Source organism: Solanum dulcamara, chromosome 1, assembly GCF_947179165.1.
Source record: "Solanum dulcamara chromosome 1, daSolDulc1.2, whole genome shotgun sequence".
NCBI lineage: Eukaryota > Viridiplantae > Streptophyta > Magnoliopsida > Solanales > Solanaceae > Solanum > Solanum dulcamara.
The window spans coordinates 84229484-84254183 of record NC_077237.1 but is presented as its reverse complement, the minus strand read 5'-3'; the positions used below and the strand labels follow the sequence as shown (position 1 = coordinate 84254183).

General features: G+C 32.3%; 3 protein-coding genes across 5 annotated transcripts; 2 read left to right on the top strand and 1 right to left on the bottom strand.

Annotated features, from left to right (window-relative positions):
* Positions 1-698: 698 nt before the first annotated feature.
* Positions 699-6970, top strand: LOC129881069 (deSI-like protein At4g17486). The gene is made up of 4 exons (XM_055955404.1): positions 699-1158; positions 4087-4352; positions 5614-5901; positions 6380-6970. The coding sequence occupies exons 2-4, from the start codon at positions 4142-4144 to the stop codon at positions 6619-6621; spliced, it is 741 nt and encodes a 246-aa protein (XP_055811379.1). The 5' UTR covers positions 699-1158; positions 4087-4141; the 3' UTR covers positions 6622-6970.
* Positions 6971-17142: 10172 nt separating this feature from the next.
* Positions 17143-18179, top strand: LOC129890036 (acyl-CoA--sterol O-acyltransferase 1-like). The gene has a single exon (XM_055965540.1). It carries the CDS (start codon positions 17186-17188, stop codon positions 18041-18043), a length of 858 nt encoding a protein of 285 aa, XP_055821515.1. The 5' UTR covers positions 17143-17185; the 3' UTR covers positions 18044-18179.
* A 2541-nt stretch (positions 18180-20720) lies between these two features.
* Positions 20721-24243, bottom strand: LOC129881054 (protein BRASSINAZOLE-RESISTANT 1-like). Of its 3 annotated transcripts, XR_008765516.1 has the most exons (4): positions 23717-24243; positions 21918-22671; positions 21241-21523; positions 20721-20916 (listed from the first exon to the last, which is right to left on the bottom strand). XR_008765516.1 is itself a non-coding variant. In XM_055955388.1 (2 exons), the coding sequence occupies exons 1-2, from the start codon at positions 24026-24028 to the stop codon at positions 21988-21990; spliced, it is 996 nt and encodes a 331-aa protein (XP_055811363.1). In that variant the 5' UTR covers positions 24029-24243; the 3' UTR covers positions 21774-21987. The 3 variants fall into 3 exon arrangements, 1 of the variants encoding a protein (XP_055811363.1); XR_008765514.1 differs by lacking the exon at positions 20721-20916 and having other exon boundaries at positions 21133-21523; XM_055955388.1 differs by lacking the exons at positions 20721-20916; positions 21241-21523 and having other exon boundaries at positions 21774-22671.
* Positions 24244-24700: the final 457 nt, after the last annotated feature.

The following is a 24700-nucleotide window of genomic DNA, read 5'->3' as shown; positions in this document are numbered from 1 at the left end:
TGTATGCATAATTTACTTTTAATATAAGTGTAGATTTATCATAATATTGCTATAAATTATAATAAATAAAAAATATCGCTATAATCAGTAATTAATTTTTAAAAAACACTCAATTAAGTAATTTTTACTTATAAATACATAGAATAAATAAAGTTGGGCAGAAATGACCCAATTGAGTATATGCCCTCTCATCTTTGAAATAGGCATTTAGGCACACACAAATTGGGTAACAGACCATTTTAAAAAGTATTTTTGAACTACTACCCATCTTTTATTCAGGTAAGATGAAGAGCTCAAAAAAAAAAAAAAAAAACTTAACCACAATTTATTAACCATGTAATTCATAATATTTTCTCAAACTATTTTAAATATTTGAAGACTTTATGTAGTCGTTTGACCATGAATATGTTTTACTTCTTTTTAGAGTTGAATTCTGAAAATTATGTTTTTATATAATTTTGAAAAATTTCGATATAGAATTGTTTTTCTAAATTTGAAAAACACCAAAATAATTATTTACTATTTTCACTCACATCACAAAAATTATAAATTATTTTATATTCATCATCAAACATAATCATAAATTCTAATAAATATCATTTTCTACTTCAATTTTTTTTTTCAAATTTCACAATATTCATATATAATTTGACAGTCCACCACATAAAATAGACCAGAGGAATGAATTATCATGTTTTATATCCAAAGGTTTCAAACACCCAGAAAAAAATCCTTAAAAAATGTTTTTTCTTTCCCATTAATCAAAACTCATTTTAGGAAAAACAGAAGAAAAAAAAAGTGAGGCAGAGGGAGAGAGAGAGACTCTGTGGGGGTGTGTGCGCGCCCCTTCCCTTCTGTCAGTTTCTGCTTAAGCTTCTGAAATCTGGGGTCTCTTCAATTTTTTTTTTTACTTGTGAGCAAAATTATCCTAACACTTGTTGCTCAAACAACATTTTCTTGAAGTTTAATTTACTGGGGTTTATGTTTTTGTTTTTTTTATCACTTGCATGTGTTGATACTACTTGGACAGACACAATTAGCCCCATTTCCAGGGTGATCTGCCTTTCTCCTGTTTTCACAGAAGAATTGTTTTTGTATACATGCTCAGAGAAAGCTAAAAAGCTGCTGTCTTTGCAATCTTTTTTCTAATGGCAATATGTAAGTCTTTCTTCTTCTTGAATTTTTCTTGGTGTTTCTTGAAAAGTGTAAAGATTGGATCTTTTTCACCTAATTGTTGGCTAAAGCTTGTGCTTTTTCAAGAATTGCTTGTAAGTTTCAATTTAGCTGCAAGATCTGATGTATAATTGGTATATTTACAAGTTTGGATTTGCTAATTTATCCTAATTGCTTCTGTTTCCTTTTTCTTTCATTGGGTTTCCATAAATATGTAAATTTGTGTTTTAATGAGTTTTTTTAGTGGTTTCCTTATTTGTGTGTGTGTGTGGGGGGGGGGGGGGGGGGAGAAAAAACCATTTTAAGACATGGGGTTTGGATGAAAAATTTGAAAGAATGAATTTTTGTTCAAAACCTTTGAATTTGACCAGTAGAGTTAGAGAATTAGGTTAGAGAGGTAGTAGTTGGTTTTGTTGAATTAGTAGTCATCCCAGATTAATAGAATTATGTGTGTTTATATAGATGTTGAAGTAGTCCTAATTGATTCTGCCTGCCACATCTTGGAGCAAAACAGAATTATGTGTTTCTATGGATGTTGACTAGTGCATAATGATTGCCATTTGATTCAGTCTGTTTACTTTCGTTGCTTTTGACTTGGACTTCGAAACCCTCCACCCCGAGGTAAGATGTTATTACCTTTTTTAATATTTTGGAAATAAGTAGCTAAGGGATTCTCCGTCTTTTTTACTTGGGTTTGAGGCACTTAAGCCGAGGGTCTTTCGAAAATAGTCTCTCTACCTTTTTGAGGTAGTGGTAAAGTCGTATAATTTACCCTCCCTAGCCCCACTTAGTGGGATTTTACTGGGTATGTTGTTGTTGTTGTTGTAAGTAGGTAAGGGATGTTGTTATTTACTATATTTTCAGTTTAATTGGTACAAACACTCTGGTCAATTTAGTCTTTTGAAGTCCTTTCCGACCGACCATTTGTTTTCTTTTTCCCATTTTCCATTTGACATCTATTTTTGGCTATTTTGTTTGGTTTCTGCAATTAGTATTCATCTTTTGAACCAGGATTTGTTCGCTTCTACGAAAGGATGCGAGCAAAAAGTTTCTTATAAAGGTTACATATATCCTAAGCGTATAGCATGTACATTTATGAGGAATAATCAATTAGGAACTTCCCAGATTTTCTATTGGAACCATTAGCCAGATTGTTAGAGCTGAAGAAGAGTCAACTTAGTTTACTTTTCTCAACTAAGTTGAATTTGACTTTATGTTTCAAGGTAGTAATAGTTTATCTGAAAAATTTATATGTTCAAGTGACAGCAGTTATAATAAATGAACCCGCAGCTGCTACTTTTTAGGTGCGCACAGGGTAAACCCCGAACAAGAAGTGTTTTCTTATGCAGATCTCTTCGCAATTGTAGCTGCGAGATAGTTAGATTGTGCATATATGTTTCTGAATTAGCAAATTTAACTATTAGATTGGCTGATGAATAGTTATCGTATTTCTCCCTTGAAATTGAACTTTGACTTTTTTTAAACTAAAAGTAGATTAAAGAAAAAGTCATTACTGGATGCTCGCTACCGATGATAGTACACATTAGTGGCTCCCCACTCATAATTATAGTGGACTTCTCTTTGAAGTTGAAAGAGACGGGTATCCTATTTCTATTCTTGTTGTCCCTCTCATCCTCTTTCTCCCTTCTGAAGATTAATTCTTAATATTCTTTCTAGGAAATTTCCTTTCCGTTGATTACCGACATTTACCCCTTCCGTCGAGCACTTAATCTATTATTGAGCATTTCAAGGTTAAGAAGTTAGAGTAGGGGCTATTTCACCAGGAAAGCTGCACAAGCAGATTACTCTATATTCTCAAAGGGTCAAGTGGTGTTTCACAGACCAGCTAACTTGATAAGTGAAATACGCTGTAATCGAAAGAACAATTTTATACCTTACTGCAAAAAGGAAATAGAGTTCCTCTATTGCATAATACTTGTTCTCAGCAAGTCAAAAGTGCTGTTGTACAGCAAGTGCTCTGTGCTTTGTACGGCAAGTGCTCTGTGCTATCTGGCATGTGATGGTGTTGATGATCTAGTCTGAAGTTGGATAGAGAACGTCGTTTGGGAGGCAAGGCATATAATGCGGCTGATGATCTCATGTTCATCAAAGTTTTTTTTGGGAGGGATGGGAGTAAAATGACATTGAGCAAGCAGGTTTATAGTTTAGATACATCATCTCTTTGGTTCTCTATCTTCTTATAGAATGTATCCTTAAATCTCTTGTAAGCCTTATTCAGTTATAGTGGTAATCAACAACACGTGCTCTATTAGTTTTTGGTGATGATTATGCTTCTTCTCAAGTCTCATTACGTTGTACTCAAAGTTGTTTAGATCAGGAAAGAAATTCCAGGGCAGCAATATCAGCGTAAGGCCAAAACTTTACCGGAATAGTTTAAAGTTTTGTTTCATGGATCAGTGCTAAGGCACGTGATGTAGCTTAGTACAATAAACTGATCATGCTATGTTGTTTAATGAGAACTATAACTCACTTGTGAAATCTGAAGGAAGCTAGTATTCCGGAGGTCAACCAGTATGAGTTTTATGAGATGGCAAAAGTAATGATTCAGCTTGTTTTAGTGATAAATGATGTTTAATGCTTCAATAAGGAAGCAAATGATATGATCTAAAGTTGCGGAGATAAAGAACATGTGTTGTAAAGCTTGTTACCAATAGTATTTCACATGCTTAACCTTATCTAGTGCACTATTTTCACATTCAGCATACGACCATATTGAAATATTGTGATCAAACAGACATGACTATTGATCTTTCTTTGGTTTCACTTTCTCATTTTCTCTTTCCCTGTTCGTTCTTTATCTTATTCTGATTTTTGATTTTTTTAATAAATTTTCTTCGGTTTTCTGGATTCTTAAAGTTCCTGAAGATTCCTTATGCTTCTTGGTTCATGCAGAGAGCAAGAGGCCGGTGGGCCTTGAGTGAACCTTAATTTCAATAGTGAAAGGAAAATGACCTCAAAACCAAAGAAAGGATGGAAATCAATTTCGTCTCTCAATTTGAAGACCAAATCAGCATCACATTTTTGTTTGCTCCCCAAATCAAAGTCAGATCGATATGGTCCTGGTGACACACCCGTTTATCTCAATGTGTATGACTTGACTCCTATGAACGGTTATGTATATTGGGCTGGCCTTGGTATTTTTCACTCTGGCGTGGAAGGTACAGTCTTGTTAGATTTTCAATCTTCTTTTTTTGTTATTCACTGCTATTTGTGCGTCAATGAACCCATGCGATTTTAATTCTTTCTTGTCGATATGTTGCTCCTATTTTTGGAGATACAGTTCTTTTGGGGGTTTGGCCTTGCTTTTCCTAGTTCTGTTTGATCAGATATACTGCAGTATGTTTCCTCACCAGATGAATTAGTTTGTCTATCTTGACTTGTGTTTTAGCTAATTAGCTAAATTCTTGTGTTCAGATTCAGAAATGAAACTTGGTATCATGGATATATAACCTGTAAATGTGGTTTATTTCATTCAAGAACAGATAGATGCATTTAATTAGTATTGGTAGTCTAGCTTAAAGTGGGAAGTTAGTGGAACATAACTCAAGTTTGCTCTCTGTTCTTTGGTCTTAAACATAAGATGTAGCGACTCGGGAGTCATTACGCATTCTAGTACCTGTCAATATATCTAAAAGTGCTTACTGAAATTTCCCACGGTGTTGCTGCTATGCCTTTTACCTGCGGATAAGTTAATTTTCCCAAAATGTTGTAACCTTTTTATTTTCTCCAAGTTCTTTGAGCCTAGTTCAAAGAATTGTCAATATTCTCCTAAAGTTGTATTGGGTCGAGATATAGACTTCAAGGACTGGATTCTTTTGCTGGCAAGAGAGATTCCTCTGAACCAAAATCATGGACTTATCAGAAACTATCTTATTGTCGTTAAATAACTTAACAAGTCTAAATGCATGTTTCTTGTTTGATTTGCATAGTCATGTCAGTTTCTTTCTTGTGTTTCATGATAGGAGATTGTATCGGTATTATAGTTTTGCCACAAAACAGAAGTTTTTGATGACTCCTGAGTGAAAAATAATTTCTTACCTCCAACATGTAGACAATGATTTTGAATTTGTGGGATCGGAAAGTTATGGAGTGTGTAAGAGATATTAATTTCCCCCTTTTTTCTTATTCCAAATTCGTTCATTTTAGAAGATAGTAACAAAGTCTTTTGTGCATCTATTTTTTTGACTCCTTTATTGGTTTTAATCCCCTGGAGAAAGCCTTACGTGGGATATTTACAAATTTCAATAGAAGAATCCCAAAGAAGTGTTAACCATTGACCATTGCGTCTTAGTAGTTTTATGAGCCGATGTGAAACTTGACATGAAAAATTAGAACTATTAGTGGATCTGCTGCATGAATTAGTTATATTTGGCGCCTTATATTTTTGTACGTTCAGTTAATCTGATCTATACTTTACAGTTCATGGTGTAGAATATGCATTTGGAGCTCATGACCATCCAAGCAGTGGCGTCTTTGAAGTTGAACCACGACAATGCCCAGGGTTCAAGTTTAGGAAGTCAATATTCATTGGGGTTACAAAGTTGGATCCTTGTCAGGTTAGAGAGTTTATGGAACGTCAAGCTGCTAGATATAATGGTGACACATATCACTTGATTATGAAGAACTGCAACCATTTTTGCAACGATATATGCCACAAGCTCACTGGAAAAAAGATTCCAAAGTGGGTAAACCGACTTGCAAAATTAGGTAATCCTTTGTCATTCAACCTCTCTTTAATTAGCAATAACTATAACTAACAGTGCCTACAAGCATCTGGACCTAGATTTATTTATGGACTTGGTCTCGGAGAACTAAACTCATAATAATGTGCTTCATAATGACAATCCAAGTGTGTTTGGTATGGAGGAGAATATTTTCCATTTTTTCTATGTTTGGTTGGTCAATATTTTGGAAAACATTTTCTTTAGGAAAACAAGTTTCTTAAAATTCAGAAAAATGACTTCCGTAGTGAGAATAGGGAAAACAAGTTCCATAAATGGCATTCCATGTTGATTGTCTTCTTCCTGACCCCCCATCACACCCCCTTCACCACGTAAAAGTTCTTACACCGGGAATATAACTTAAATTTGAAAAGGAAAATTTTTATCTGGTTATCTCATGTTTTTCGAGCTCATTAAGGATTTCATATGATATGCTTCATTTTTTCTTTTTTGCGTTCATGTAGGTTCATCATTCAACTTCATGCTACCCGAGGCTCTGAAAGTTGCTGCGGTGGAACATGACCCTAATGGCCCAGAATATGTTACTGAGAGAAGGCGGCTAAGAAGTGCTTTTAGCTGTCTTTCTTCAATCTCAACAAGACAAAGGCAGTTATCGACATCTTCGTTATTTCTACAATCACCCTTGAAAGGCTGCTTACCATCTTGGGAGTTAAGAAAGTCTAGCAACTCTCTGAAGGAAAGGTAAAAGATAATAGACATTTTTCAGTTCCCCATTTTCTTGGAATCTGTTGAACAGAAATGTTACGAAGGTCAATGCTTAGGAAGGGGTAGTATTTGTAACATGACATAGTTTCAGTGTATGTAATATGTTTTGTTTTTCCTTATTTTGATTGCTTCATTTTGGGCAAGTTTGTCAACAGTTAGAAGTTGAAGAAGTGAGTTGTTGTATCAAGATGCTTGTGGGACTAGTTTTTGATAGTGTCTTAGTTATAGAAGGATGAACAACTAAAGTTACAAATCAAAGAATGTGGATTCAAAAGGCATATGTATATAATGCTTCTGCCAATCACCAGGCAAATGTTTATGCATCACAATATGAACCTCCAAATTGATTAGCATATAATGAAGAAGTTTGGGGTGGGCGTGGGGGTGGGGTTTGGTAGTTGGTTATAATTATTCAGGTATTAGTTATTACATTTTTTATCTCGCATAAGATAATACATCAATTCTCTCATAACTTATACATGTATTACTTATGCTAATTTTTAGATTGCAAACCAAACGTCGTGTTAATTATATACAAGAATAGCTTATTATAAATTTTTACGTCTATTCACTTTGGAACAAGTTTAGACATGCCGTGTTCAAGTTTTATATATTTGAAGTCCAAGCATGTCAACTTGAAGTTCATGCACATGTGATTGAAATTCACATATTTCTAGATGTCATATTAAACTTTGAGACATTTTTGTAATGCCAAACTTAGCCTAATGCTTGTTTGAACATGGTTGTGGTGCAGTGGTGGGACTGTTCCACCTTAATCAGATGTTTCGGGTTCAAGCTCTAGGTATGGAGAAATCATGTTGCGAGCTTCACCCCCAGAATGGGCCCTACAATGCGCGATTCAAATTTTATCGGAGTTCCAATATGGGCTCCGAACACTGGGTGGAAAACCAAAAAAACGAAGGAAAAACTACACAAAATGGACCCTTTAAACAAACTATTTACCACTCCATACCCCTTCCTAAATAATTCTTTTATATACCCCTTTGACCAAACTAATTATCCTTGTACCCCTTTTTAATTATTTTTAAATTCATGCGTTGATGTCATGTTGACGTCAGCATTCACCGTACATGATACCAATAGAGTATCATATACTGATGGATTATCACAGAGGATTAAGCTCAGTTCTATATGAAGCGATTCTTAATGATACCATGCCAGTATATGATGGTTTTTATGGAGATGTAGCTGGAGGATTGAAGTACATATCAATGATATCATGACAGTATATCTATATATTGTGGTGGTATCATTAAGAATTGAAACAACTTCAATGATACTATATCAGTATATTGATATTGCGACGGTATCTTACTCGCAAATCTCATATTTTGGGGGATATGAATTGTAAAGTGGTATTTCTTAATAATTATTTTATTTTTGTGGAGCATGAGCTTATTCTTTTTTTTTTTTAAAAAAAAAAGATGTTGTCAAAAATGGTATAGGTTAAATAGCATGTCCAAATAAGACATTTCAAACTAGGACGGACCGAGTTGACCCATCAAAAAAAGGCCTAGAAGACAAAAATTGGACATGGGCAGGTCCATGGTTTTTCAGACCATGAACTTGTCTGGACCAGACCGGTTGAAGTTTGGGCAAGTTACATATTCGGCCGGTTATCTAAAATAATTACATTCGCTAATCAAATATTAAATATATATTGTTTTGTATTAAAAAAAAAAAGGTATGTTATATATTTATACAGATACAAAAAGTATATGTTTAGTGACATTTATTTCGATGGGCAGCTATATAGTGTAGTTTTCACTTGATGATATCCTTTTATTTGCTTTTCAGTTTATATATGTTTATTTTTATTTGTATATTATTCTGAAATAATTTTCACTTTTACTTGTCAAGTTTAATATATCAAAAAAATATTTAAATTTTTTATTTTACCTTTAATATTAATTACTTATTTTTCAACTTAAGAATATACTTCGATTTGTTATGACGGAAGGAAGCAAACCCGAAAACAGAGAAAATAAATAACATCAAATTTAACGTGGAAAAAATCCTTCAAATCGAAGGTAATAACCACAGGATCTTCGAAATTCGAATTGCTCTACTATAACAATAAGAGGGTTACAAATATTCTCCTAAATGACTACACAACAATTGCCAAGCAAGGAGAAGTAATAGTTATACCAACAAAAGTAATAGGAAGAAAATCACTCAAAACAGAGCTATTGTTCGGGACCTAAATTGAGATATTTCTGACCACCAAATTCGATCTCCACCGTTCAAATAAAACACTACACTCAGTAAAAATTTCAGGCCGATCCAACGGTTAATGAATCGGAAAACTCAATTTGAACGTGTTTGATCGGAGAGACAAAACTGCTGTGAAAACATCCTTTTCTTCTCTTTTCACTTGTTGAAAACTCTCTCAAAAACCTCTCTTATGTGCCTAATGTCTCTCAAAGACACTACCAATGAGCAATTACATAATTCTCTCAAATCATCCTATTTATAGAATGATACTTTTTCCTAAAGCCAAAACCAACTCCAAATAGGATTATAATTCCAATTCTTTTTGCAAATAGAATTGGAACCAAATTAAGAGAATTATTCTAATCCTTTTACAAATAAGATTAGGCCATGGACCTTTGATTGGAACATGAGTCATATCCGAACACATTAATATGAAAGTTATAATAAAATACTTATATTAATTATTTTTTTTTTTTAAAACTTGTAAAGTCCAAAATGAACCATTAAAAAAAACGAAGGGAGTAATTAAGTTGTAATCTGACAAGTTATTTATTTGCCTGCCAATTTAAACATTCTCAACCTCCCCCCCCCCCCCCCCCCCCCAAAAAAAAAAAAAAAAGATTGCTACAGATTACAAAGGGACAAAATGGTTAAATTAAAAGTTCAAAGTAGTGGAATCTAATAGGTAACGATCGATATCGTTTCAAGTCAAATCTGAGTGTACGTAGTGTTGAAGTCAGAATTTCTGTAAAAAGGGTTCAAAATATAAAATATGTAAACAGGTGAAACTTATACGATGAAAATGGAGTGAGGCAAAAAAAGGGAAAAAATAACCTTAACTGGTTAAATTTAATTTACCTTGTAATCATGCATTTAGCATTTCTTCCTACTTTTACCCATCTCTATTGAGTTTTTTCTTTAAAAAAAATATTTTATTTTGTGGTGTTCTACTTTTTTTATTGAACTTTTTTTAAAATTATGAATTAATCTCAATTCAATCATATGTTACTTTGAACATCACAAAAATTCTTTAAAAATATGTAATGATTGAGCTACTAATATTAGATAGTAGTGCATATTCAAAAGATAAATAAATAGCATCATCGATTTCTTTTTAGTTCAATTTACTGGATTAGTCATTTATTAAAAGAATAAATGATAAATAAATCAAATAATTTTAGCTTAGTTTCCATCTATCTAGAATAGAGTTGGAAAAAATAGAAAAGAAATGAAAATTCAAATAAATAGATATTATTAATAGGATATTCACGCCTTTTAAATCTCTTCATTCAATCCCATTAAGCCCAAAATAATGACTTTTCAAAGCCCAAAAAGGGAGGAAATAAAGCACCAAATGGGATTCAAACCTAGGTCCCTTCACCAAATTTTGTACCCCTTAATCACTAATCTAAGCTTTTCTTTAGTTTAAAGGGGGTTTATTATTATACATATACTCATAAAATTAGAATCATATATATAATGTAAATTTTTTTAAGAAAAAGGATTGAGTGAACCTTCTAACCTTCATGTAGCTCCGCCCCTGATTTTACGGTAGAAGCAGAATCAAAATTTTGAGTTGATAGAATCTTCCTAAAATAACTTACTAAGTTTTAATAAATCATTCAAACATATTAAATAAATTACTACTTATTAGAAGAGGCTACAAGCAGATATGTCTTCGTCAACATGTCTGCTGGTAAGTCAAGGGTATTTTGGTAACTTTTTATATTATCTTCTTTAAGATTTTGTGTTATTGTTTTAAATAATTAGAAAATGTTGTAAAAAATATTATCAATTATAATAATTAATAACTTAAAATATTTAAAAATAAAATCAAATATTTAGTTAGCTATTGAAATTTCATCTATACCACATAAATTGGGATAAAAAAGTAATATATACTATGTAAAAATTACGTAAAATGTACTATAAATCACAATAATTAATAATTTAAATATAAAAAAATTATAAAAATTTGATTAATTCTCAAAATTTCATTTGTATCACATTAATTGGGACAAAGGGACTTATATTATGTGAAATATACATAAAAAAAATACAACAAATTACAATAATTAACAACTTAAAACATCTAAAAAAAATATACAAAAAAAATAATTGAATTCAAATATCATCCGTATCACATAAATTAAAACAGAAAAAACAAACATACGAGTATGTTGGACCCATGTTGAGAGCTCTATATCTAGTCAAATAGGATATAGTCACACAACATAAGTAAGCAGGAGGATTGAAAATTCAAAAGCTTAGACAAAAAAAATAATGCTTTATTGGCAAAACAATAATGCACCACACCTTCTTCTTTTTGGGCTCAATTTCTCCTTTCTAAATACCTTCAATCAAATGGAACTATTACTAAATCCCTAACACCCACTTGGAAAGGTATTCTCAAGGGTTGGCTATTATGTAAACTCAATATTCAATGCAACGTCGGAATTAGAAATACCATTAAATTCTAGAAATATCATGACTATACAACCATAAATCACCTAGATCCTACCTTATTGGACCACTAAATAAAATTGAAGAATTCCTTACTATTTCTCAGCTTAGGAACCATGAACAATAGTTTTTTTAATATTTAACTTTTCAACTTCTAATAGAATTGATCCATAGGATAAACAATGTCTACTTTCCCCATCTAACCACTCTTCCAGATACTGCAGTTTGAGGCTTTATCCACAATGGGTCCTCCTCCTCTACAAAAACTATGTATCACTCTATTTAAATAGACTCCTTCAATTATTGTTGGACTCAGAACAATAAACAAATAAAAAGTTCTTAGAGCTGCAGTGGCACTGGGCGCCACTATAGCGCTCAGAATATGTCTCTAAAGTTTTTCTTTTGGTGCCTGGCGCCACTACAGCGCCTGCAGAATGCCTCTAAAGTTTTGTTCCTGGCGCCGGGCGCCACTATAGCGCCTGCGGAGAGCATTTCTCTTTCATTTCTCGTGCTTCTCCAAACTCCTGCATATACTTGAAACATACCTTAGTGTATACTTGATTGATATTTCATTCAAAACACACCATTTAGCTACAACATCTTCTTAAAACGCCTAACAAATATGGGCAAACATGGCACATGTGCTCATAAATGTGCCCAAGATCAACTCTCTTGCAACTTCCCACACTAAGGGGATTTTAATTGGTTATGGAAGCTACCTATTGCACGAAAGATCAAATATTTCTTATGGGTTTGCAGCCATCAAAGACTCCCCACAAAAGTCTACCTAAATGGTTTGGGAATACCAATCCAAACTCACTGCCATTTTTGTGGTCTACACTCAGAAGATATCAACCACAGCCCCATTGAATGTTCCAATCCCGCCTTCTTTTGGACCAGACTTGGCCTTCGAAACCAGATTAGACATTGTCACCAATAATCGTCCAAGCCCGATCATTGTATATCAAGTCTTATTAAATCAACTTAACCATCCCAATTCCTTTCGTCCAGCCGAAACTCTGATTCCCTACTTCTTGTGGCATATTTGGTTAACAAAAAAAGATAATCTCTTTAACAATAAAAAACTCTTAATTTCATGTACATGGGCACTCAACAAGCCATGAAATATTACTATTTAGCTAGGGCGTCCACTCCTAAGGAGCCAAGAACCCAATTACAACTCAAATGGATACCACCTAAACCAAATTATTATAAATTCAATATTGATGGGGCCTTTACAACTACATCAGGTAGTGGAAGCATAGGAGGGAGTTTTCATAACTCTGAAGGTCATTGGATACTAGACTACTGTATGCATATCTCCTATACTATAACCATCGAAGCTGAACTAAAGAGTCTATTCCATGGTCTATGTTTAGCTATGCATATGAACCTCTCTGCACTTCAAGTGAAAATTGATGCAAAAGATGTAATCACATTACTATCATTTTTTACCGCAAAATAGGCTAACATTTTGTCTGATTGCAAGTCAGCACTTTGACAACTCCGTGATCTAGTAGTCACTCACATTTACAGGGAACAGAATCAGGTGGCGGATAGTCTAGCTAAACATGGAGCAAACAACGAAGCTTTGGCCACACATTAACAATTTTTGACAGTCCACCTCTGTTTGCAAAATCGATGGTCGAAGCGGATAGAATATGCATCACTTTTTATTGTCAAATAATATTTTGTAACTTACCATTTGTTAGTCTAACTAGTGAAGCATGTAGTGAATAAAAGGGCAGTCCGATTCACTAAAGCTCTCGCTATGCGTAGAATTCAGGAAGTGCGCGACCACTAAAATGCCTGTGACCTCTTTTTGTACTCTTAGAATAGGGCCGTTGGGGCCATTTGCTCCCTGTAATGTTTTTATTTTAGTTAATTTATGCAAGTTATCTTTTCTATCAAAAAAATAAAAAAGTGTGAGTTAAAAGAGAGGTATGACATGTTAGCTTGATGGATTAAAAAATTAAATTGCGGTTAATTATGTCATTTAACTAATACTACTTCTCATTAAATGGTAGGCATTGGATGTGTGGGTCCCATTGAATTAATTTTTATACTTGACACTTGACTCTACATTGCCGTTTACTCATTTACTCTTTGTAAATCAAGAAAAAATTGTTTCAATTCCAAGTTAAAAAGATTTTTTCAAAAATGTAATACAACAAAAAAGATTTTTTCAAAAATGTAATACAACAAAAATGGTGTGAAAAGATATTCAATTTTTTTTTAGAATGGAAAAGGGCCTAAAATGCTCTTGAACTATTGAAAAAGGTAAAAAAAAATACTTTTATCCATCTATTGGCCTAAAATGTCATTGACATCCATCTTTAGGTCCAAAATTGACCTTTTCTTTAATAGAAATGAGCATTTTAGACCAAATAGATGGATGAGAGACATTTTTGTACCATTTCCAATAGTTCGAGGCATTTTAGGCCCTTTCAACAGAATTATAATTAAATAATTTGAATAATTTTTTTAAACACGTGGAGGTCATCTATTTGCTACAATTTAATTATTTAAAATTAATTATAAATTAAAATTTATTTAACAGAATTTTAATTGAATAGTTTGAATAATTTTTTAAACACGTGGCGGCCATATATTGATTACAATTTAATTATTTAAAATTAATTATAAATTAAAATTTATTTAACAGAATTTTAATTAATTAATTTGAATAATTTTTTTAAACACGTGGCTTCCATCTATTGGTTACAATTTAATTATTTAAAAATTAAAATTTATTTAAATTTTTTTAATTAAATAATTTGAATAATTTTTTAAACACGTCTATTGATTACAATTTAATTATTTAAAATTAATTATAAATCAAAATATATTTAATAAAATTTTAATTAAATAATTTTTTAAAACACGTGATGGCCATCTATTGGTTATAATTTAATTATTTAAAATTAATTATAAATTAAAATTTATTTAAAAGAATTTTAATTAAATAACTTGAATAATTTTTTTAAACAAGTGTCCGCCATCTATTGGTTACAATTTAATTATTTAAAATTAATTATAAATCAAAATTTATTTAACGGAATTTTAATTACAAAAAAGGGCCCAAAATGCCCTTAAACTATTAAAAATGGTACAAAAATACTTCTTATCCATCTATTGGGCCTAAAATGTTTTTTTTCGTTAAAGAAAATATCATTTTTAGACTTGAAGGTGTATGTTAAAGGCATTTTAGGCCCAATAGATGGATAAGAGATATTTTTGTACCATTTCCAATAGTGAAACTATATTGTCGAAGAAAAAAATTCATATAATTAAATTAAATGAAGACTATATGTATTTAACTCAAATTATAATTAATTGAGGTTAAATATATCTAATTTAAATTATAATAACAAAAAATAAAATTTATAAATAACTAAAAAAGGTAATGTTTTCATAAATTGTTTTATAACAAAAAAATAATTCACGGTAGCATGGTCATTAGTACTTTTCTCCTATTTTATATTCGCCTTTAATTTATATCTCTCTTTAATTATTATATTTTATGAGAAATAACTTTATATTTTTGTACCATAATATTTCAAAAGTTATATTTCACGTGACTTTCATTTCTAAAAAACAACCTATATGAAAGGAAAGAATTAAAAATCAACCTTTAAAAAATAAAACGTACATACAATTTTATTTATTAATATTGTGCTTGAGTCCGTACCAGCACGGATTTTATTTCATCTAGTCTTTAACATAAGTGTACGATTTTGACCAAAGTTAGTTGGCTTCTCAACTAACTGGTTTAATGATTCGTAATTGTGAAAACTTCCAAGAAACCTGTGGATCATTGAAATAAATGAAAAAAATAGAAGTTAGGTCAGTTCTTTAAAGATTTGCGTTAGGTATGGTTATTAAACATATTGTCGATAAGTTATATAAATTATCGGTGTAATTTTTTATATATTATCACATTATCTAAAAAAATATTTATGTGTAACAATAATATAAAATTATCGAGTGTAGGTTTATAAGTTGAATTTGAAAAGATAGGATGTATACAAATTTTGTGGAGGTAGAGAGGGTGTTCTGACAAACCCTCAACTCAAAAAAAGTGTAATCAAAATTAAATTGAAAGAAAAATAACAATAGTAGAATAACAAGATAAACAAAATAAATAAAGCTAACATGTACAATAACATAGTAGTGAAAAATGAAATAATAAAATGTTATGCAAATATTAACTCACAGTACTATTAAACATGGAGAAGAGGAGACTGGCCCTGACATCTCCCACATTTAAAAATTCCTTAAGACGTAATTTTAAAAAGGTTGAATCTATCGGTGACCTCCTAAAGTTGGCACTAACTTTTACTTAGACACTTCAATTAGACTTTGTTCGTTTTAGACACTTCATGTCACGCCCGGCTGTGTCATTTTGACACTTTTTGCTGATATGGTAAAGTGAGTGTGATACACTCATTAATGGCGCGTGTGAGACTTATTTAGCCTATTTTATTTTATTTTTTCTCTTCTTCCTCCTCATTTTTCAGGCAGTACTCTTCTTACATTCTCTCTCTCAAGAATTTCTGGGCTTCATTCCAATTTTCAGACTTTTCCTATTATCTGCGGGGGGAAAACATAATGTTAAAATTGTTGAGCACAATACATTATAGATATTTGACCTCACCAGTTGAGAGAGAAATTGTAAGAAAAAGGTAGGAACAACAATCTTAGCTCATTTTTTTTTAAAGAAATGGAGAATAAAATTAAGTATAAAAAAATCTACATATTAACTTCTCAAATTTCATATTTTACATATCTAAACACCAAATTAAATGAAGAAATGGGAGAAAGGTGCGATGAAGAAGACGATGAAATCAAGTGGGTTTTGCAAAAAAGACCATAAAAATGGAGGAATATGCCGGAGAAGATAACTATGTGAATGAAAAAGAAGATGATTGTGCTGTAGTGAGAAGTTTAATTTGATGGAGAAGATGACCGGAGAGGGGGGTGAGGGAAGGGAGGGGAAATCTTTTTTTTAATTGGTCAAAATCATTTAATTTATTTGATACTTAATTTTTTCTCTTTAAAATGAAATGGCATGACCTAACCTTTAATCCACATGGACACGTTTGGTCAACGCGCGCATAGGATCAACAGAAGATTGTGAAAAAAATGTCAAACTGACACAGCGGGACGTGACATGGGGTGTCTAAAATAAACAAAGCCTAGTTGAGGTGTTTAAGTGAAAGTTGACACCAACTTTAGAAAATCACCGATGAGTTCTGCCTTTTAAAAATATAGCTTATTTTTGTTATAAAAGATATTAATGATCAAAAATTTGTATGCTAACACTAACAATTAGAGTGCATCCACCTTTATAGTATCAGACAATATATAAAATACGTTCGACATAACTATTAAATTTCTTTGAAAATTTTCTAAAATTGCAATAAATAATAGGTCTGAATATCATAATTTTAGAAATATAATAAATTTAGAATGTGTTTGGTATGGATGAAAATATTTTTTTCAATTTTTTCATATTCGATTGGTTAAAATTTTTTAAAAATATTTTCTCTAAAAAAACAAGTTTCTTAAAAAGATAAATATAAATTTTCTAGTGGAAACAGAAAAAACAAGTGACATTTCACATTGATTGTAATTTGTGTCTTTCCACCCTCCAACACACCTCATCTTCACTCCATCCAGTAGCCCCCATCCCACCTTCCTACACCTACCCTCCTATAATATTTTTCTAAATTATATACAAATATTTCAATGCTAAAAACCTTAGACGTTGAACTCTATATAACTTCAAGTAGATTTCTCCAAATCAAGGAACAAAAAAAGAAGAAGGGGAAATTAAACAAGAAATGGAACATTACATGCTTATGATCAACAAATTCTTGGAAAATCCTTTCCTTGTATTTTTTTTACTAGTTTTATCACTAAACTTTTCTTATTTCTTTGTTCCAAAATTTCCAAAAGGAATTCCAAGAATAATTGCACTTGCACCAATTTTTTACCTTTTGTATTTTTTCCCTTGGTGCTTCTCATTTGCATTCCTTAGAGGCATTTTGTCTCTCTTCTTAACATGGACTACTTCTTTCAAACTCATTCTCCTTTGTTTCAACAAAGGCCCTCTTTCACTTTGCAAAAATCCTATTGATTTTATACTCATTTCCATTTTCCCACTCAAAATTTCCATCGAAAATTCACGTGTTATTAGTAGTAGCACTATATTTAAAAGGTATGAGGTGGAGGAAATTTTTAAGCAGCCATATTTGGCTACATCTTTTCAAGATTTCTGGGGAAGGAGATGGAATCGATACTCATCGAAAATGTTGAGGTTAACAATATATATTCCAACAAATGAAGCACTGAAGAATTTGAGTTTTTTGGGTAAAAATACATCAAAAATATTAGCAATTGTTGCTACATTTGTTGTCTCAGCTATAATGCATGAGCTAATGTTTTACTATATTACATGTGGTTTATGTTTAAAACCAACATGTGAAGTGATGTGGTTTTTTGTGTTGCAAGGAATTTGCATCTCTTGTGAAAAAGTTTTCCATGCAAAGAATTGGGTAATTATGGATGTAAGAGTTTCAATATTATTGAAACGTATTTTTATTGTTTTTTCATTCTACTTTTTGTTAGTTTTACCAGTGGTGAGGGAAGGAAAAAATACTTGTGAAATCCAACAGTTGAGACTTGTACAACAGGCATAGTGAGTGGTACGGTATTGTTAGTGTTTGTCTAGCCTGCCTGACGTAGTGGACCGTGTTAGGGTTTGTTCTCAATTTCTTCTACTTTATTTGAATTCTATTGTAATTGTGTTTTAGTTTGAAAAAAATTTCTAGTAAATTTTTGGCTTGTTGTTAGGGACTTTAATAAGAGAGTATGAACTAAACCGACCACTACAATAACAATAATTATGCTTCAGTTTCAAATAAAATTTGCTTTGTACACTAACAAATAGTTAACAATAAAGTAGTTGTTTTGACCAATTATTTGACTCCTAGCTACACGTTTGACAGTATGTTGATTATCTTAGTTCTTGATTGTTGGGTATGGAGACAAAATGACAAAATATATCAGCAAACATTACGTGTGACTTAATATATATGTTGTTATCAAGGGATAAACTAAAATTTCAACTTGTGTCAACACTTGCATATATATATTCATCAAACTAAATTTTGACCTATATATACAATGTAATTTTCTGACGAAGGGGCGTCGTTTGACACCCCTTGCACAAGGGTGGCTCCGTCCTTGGTCGCGTAACAGTGGTGAAGTCAGAAAATTTATTTAAAATATTTAAAATTTAAGATAAATCTATCTATAACCTTCAATGTCGTCAATAAGAACTTTTGTCATTATAGATCAATAAAAGTTATAACAAAAAGAAACATACCCTAAAAACATCATCTATGAAGAGATATTAGGTGAGAAGCAATCATATATAATATATTATTACTTCATGCCATAAAATATGCATAACTACATAGATTATATATTTGACTTAACTGAATTGTTTTTCTTTGCAAATTTTGAAGGCATCCAATTATTGTATCTTGCAGTAATGTTCATTTTACTATTTAAATAAATATTATATTTATCTTTTTGTACTTAATAATATCATACACACAATAATTTATTTATATATATATATATTATTATTATTATTATTAATTAACGCGATACATACGTGCAAAACACATACACTTGACTAGTACTATATTAAAAATATAAAGATCCTTAAAATATTGATTGGACTTTTTGCCCCTTATTAAAAAAGTTCACTTTAGACAAAATTATCCTTTCATCCTTTTCCTTCAATTATTAAATCAGTATATTAATGATATTAAATATTACATATAATGTAAATCCTAAGTTAATGATAATAAATGCTAACGTCATAAATCCTAAGCTAATTGGAATCAAATGTTAAGCGATTAATTCCGTGCACTTTCAATTTCTTGAAGTTTAGAACACTTTTTATTATTATTATTGTAACACAAGACAAATTGTAGTAGGAAACTTTTGACGAATTGTATTAGGAAACTTTTAGCACGTTGAGCTCTTTTTAAATTTAGGAGTTCTTTACTAAAGTTTTGTGTTATTATTAAATTTGAGGGTTTTGTGATTGGCAATGTTACAAAGATAGTATCTATTTTATTATTTAAATAAATATTACATGTATTTTAATGCTATTATATTTTTTAATAGTTTATTTGTATATGTATTTTTTGATACGATATACAATGTGTAATGAATGTATACAAAAAAAACTTATCTATCTATCTAAACTATATTAAAAGCACAAAGGTCTTAATAATGTTGTTTAAACTTTTTGGCCTTCATCAAAATACTTTTCTTTAGATGAAATCGTTTTTTCTCTATTTTTCTTCAATTATTATAATATTATTTTAATAATATTAAATATTGACTATAATAAACATAATAAATAGGCTACAAAATAGTCAAAAAAACTGTCCAATAAGGAATATAGCCAGAAAAAGCCCAAAAAAACAAATAAAAATTTTCTACTAACACTAAAATTCCTAAAAATAGTCAAGAAAAAGGTCCTAATTCAATTAGAATTTAACCCTAAACAATCGACTTACATGTGTTATTAAAGTTTCAAATCATACGTAACCCACATTAAATACATATTACCACCGTATTAAGAGGTTTAGTATACACCCATCAATGTAAAGTTAAAGTGTGTAGATGAAAATTCGAATATAAGTTAATGGGGACATTTGACTATTTTCTCTATTCTGCTGCTTTTGTTTTGATGGCAGGATTTGAGATTAAACTTTTATAAAAAAGGAAAAAAAAAACTAAAAAGATTAGAAATTGTGGTTAGAGCGGGGAATTGAACCCTGAGATGAATTTGTAATTTATTTTTTGATGCAAATTGCTTACTTTGCCTATTATATATCGATTAAATCCCTCTGATTGGAAATTGTGGTTAGAGTGTGAGGAATTGAACCCTAAAAAGCTCTTTCGATGGCCTCATTAATTTTTTTTGGTTGATATTTGTTATTTTGCCTATTATATATCGATTGAATCCCCTCTGATGTAGCATTCAATTTGCCTATGTTTTTTTGTGATTCTCATGACGTATTAATTATGTACTACTGTGGTTGGCCCTGAATCTTGTTTGGTTGGATTTACTTGTGTTTCTTCCAGTTTGGATAGTTTTCATCACCGTTGGATGGCTTGTTTGACAGGGTATGGACCTATCAACCTATCGTGGTGATTCTATGATAGCTGATTGTTCACTTACAGCTTTGAATGTTGGAGCTGGTTAATCTTGCTCTGGAGATATACAATACAATGTTTACATCAAGCTTGTTTGTAAAATGTGTGAATCAAAAGTAGACGATAAACTGGAGGTAAGAATGCAACATGCTACCAAGTAAGGCGAAGGTCCAAATTTGGTGAAATTACACATGATAATACGTGATGAAAATGAAGGTATTTGCAAGTCTCACAGTTACTATACATAGTTGTTAAGGTTCTTATCTACCAACACAACACGCTATCAAGGGACTCAGGCAGATCCTTCATTTATTTATCCCACGCAAAACTGATAACACAAAACAAGTAGTAAATTAATGACGGGCACAATCATAATTTTAGAAATATAATAAATTTAGGGTGTATTTGGTATGGGGGGAAATATTTTCACTTAAAAATAATTTGAAAAATATTTTCTCTAAAGAAAACAAGTTTCTTAAGAATGATAAAAATGACTTTCGGGGGAAATTTTTAAGCAGCCATATTTGGCTACATCTTTCAGATCTGAGACTGTACAACAGGCATAGTGAGTGGTATTGATTGCTTTTTATGTGTCACAAAATTCGGTTTACAAAGAGTCAATTTGACATAATTATTTTTGATTGCATCTTACCTTTCACTGAGTCTGCAAAATATTGTAGGTATTTCAAGACAACTCCTTGTGTGTGATTTTAGGTCTCTACTTGATCACCTTGATTCACCATTTTAGATCATTGCCAAACCATCTCAAGTGAAGTTTTCTTATATTATTTTCAGTGTTTGCTACTTGTACTTTCTGGTGAATGTCGTCACTTTTAGTCAGTGTTATCACAAATTGGAATGAAACACAACCATTTGGTTCTTATCAAAGCCCTATTCATCCCTTTTCAGGGATCTGATAACAAGATGCATAGTCCCTGCATGAAACACAAAACAAAGAAACAGAGTGGCATAGATTATAAACAGTTCGAATGTATGTAATGCGCTTGATGTCTACATGATGTGCACGAAAAACATCAGAGAGGTACATCATCGACTTCAATTGAAAAAAATCGAGTTCTAATAGAAAAATGTGGATAGTTCATATTTGTAAAGAAGATCCATCTAGTCTACACAATGAAGAAAATGATTATCGACATAAACAAAGCATATATCTACACGAAATGCTTGTGATAAGACCTGTATAAATTCTTTTCAGATAAGGGGAAAATAGGGAAAAGAATGTTATACATAAGGTAAATAGCAACAGAGAAAAACCAATCCATCCTATGAAGCAATTTATGCAAGATCTACGTTTGTGCAATATCTCACCAGACGAAGCTCGTACAATCCACTGGAACACAAAGTGCCTTCATCAGCTAACTAAATCAGAGAATCCCAATCATATGCGAGCACTGCCACTTCCAAGAGTGAGTTCCAGATCATCGAATCCTACATCGTGAATCCTTTCACCTTCCCATGCCTTGACCGATACATTTTCAAAGTCAAAGTCTATGCTCTTACCCTTGTCTGTGACCATATCATTAGGACGTAGTGGCTGAGGCACAGGTTTTACAAGATTAAATGTTGGAGAATGTGGAACGTTTGTCGCATACTTTTGAAAGTTGATCCACTGGACGGAATCAATGGTAGATGAGTCAGATTCGTCACACTCAGGTATAGTGGGAGGAGTAAAACGCTGACCCCGAGTTGGGCTAGCTGGGGCTGAAGCAGCAAAGAAAGGGATGTTTAAAGCAAACATTGATTCTTTGGCCAAAGTCTCTAAATTGAATGTCTGCTTAGGATGCCTAGTTGGTGATGAAAGAGGTGGCGTTACAGGGGCACTGTTTGATATTCGTAATGGAGGAAGGGATGAAGGAATGACATTATGGAGAAAAGAATATGGGTGTGATGACATGTTAGCATCAGCACGGGATGGACTGGGGAAAGAAGAGGAAGTTGGACTCGGCTGATAAGATGGAATTGGGCTAGCAAAGTATGATGACGGGGGACTTGGATGCCGTGAAGAACTTGGTGTGATGTTTGCTGAAGTGCCTCCAATCTCCATCGGGGTTGGCTTGCATCCCTGAATCACATAGTAGAAAGAAAGGCAGTATCAAATATATGCACCTAACAAGGTTTAGGAGATTATAATAACCTAAAATAGATCCCCAAGTCTTGCATATTGTTAAGTTATTAATACCGAGCCACACACTTACGATAGATTACCAATATAAAAGTTTAGTGATATTTGAGTTTCAGAAAGCAAATTTGCAGGATAGCATGGCAAGACAGGAAATTACTCCAACGCTCAACTCAATGGGGAGATTCCTATTAACCTAACAGCAAATGTCTTCACCTCAAACATTGCTTATTGTTCAAGTCCTAAACCCCCAAACCACACAATTAATATCGATAACTCAGAAAAACATTACACGAAAAGTTCTCATGAAATTTGAGTTTCATCGAGAAAAGTTGTAGGATAGTTGATAGCATGGCAATTGAACTAATAAAAGAAACCTCAAAAGATAACAAATTTGGAATCTGGAAAAGCATTCACTACAGAAAAAAAACACCTAAGCCCTATGTTGCTCGGACTCTCCAATGTCTACCTGAGCGGATCTTCCAAAAATGCACTAATCTTGGAGGATCCGATACACACCCATCGGTTCTTTTGAAGAGTCCGAGCAACATAGCCTAGGGCGAAACTCGAAAGCATCCAACTCCACCCCCAGAAGCTCCAAATAAAAGGACCCTGTTTTCACTACCAAATTAACAACAATTGAACTGGAAAGTTGAAACATTTTCCCCTAAAACCCCTCCCATTTTCTACAAAATTCTACACTAGAGACCACTCTAAATTCTCAAAATAATCAATACACAGGAACACTGAACAGATCAAAACAAAGAATTCAGCAAATCCAGAGGCTTAGCAACTTAAAATTGATGCTTATATATGCTAAAATCCATCAAAATGGTTGCACTGAAAAAACAATCTAGATCCAAAAAGAACAAAACCCATTTGCTAAACCTTTAGATCTAAGCAAATCAAAGCAAAACCCACTAATGGATTCACCAAAAACAGAACAATCACTCTAAATTGAAGAGAGAGAAAATAAAAATAAAAGAACCTTGCGATAAGTGGTACCATCAGGTTCAACGATCCAACCAGCTTCAGTACAAAGAGCTTTAAGAACTTCATTGTTATCACAGTGTTTAGGAAGATTATAGTTTCCTTGAGCTCTTAATCCAGTATAAATCTTAGCAGCTACAGCTCTCCTCCTTCTCTCTCTTCTTCTATTATTCTCTCTTTCTCTCCATGATGGTTTCCTCCTCCCACCACCACCACTTCCCGGTAGGCCAACTCCATCACCTCCTCCACTTCCACCTGCGCCGGCGCCGGCGGAGGAAGATGCTGGCGATTCTCCAGCTTCCCACATCATGACTTTGTTGTTAGTATTGTTTTCTCTTTCTCTCTCACGCACGCGCGCTTTCTCTTTCTCTCTTTCTTCAATTTAGAGAGATAATGGGATGGTCCCAGGTGAGGCGGGGTGGCGTGGCGTGGCGCGGTGGTGGGTGTTGCAGACACACGTCTGAGACTATAATACTCACAAGAAAGACTTTCAACAAAGCATAGAAGAATGGCGGAAACCATCGTTGACTCCAAAGTTGTCACCAAATTTAACTTGGACACATTAAAGTCGTGTGTAATATATTCTCTCTATTAAAAAGTGGTTAATTAAATAAAGACACATAATATATATATATATCAAAAATAATTCTCAAATAATAACTTTTAAATAAAAAATGACCAATAACTTTTGAATAACATGATGATATTATCTCAATCTTATTTTTTCTGTTTTTCTTTTTATTGTCTGAATATTCAGGAGCTAAGACCATTTCAATGCCCCCTTTCGCCATGCACAAACTAAACCAATAATTAAGATAAGCATGTAAATACTTCTGCTACGAAAAAGGATTGTAATAAGAAACGCTCAATTTTTCGCGCTCTTACTATGAGTAAATGATCACCGAGATGCATTAGCACTGCTTCCTAAGAGCATTTGGCATTTGTCCTTAAAAAAGCCCTTATTGCAAAGAGCATTTTTTAA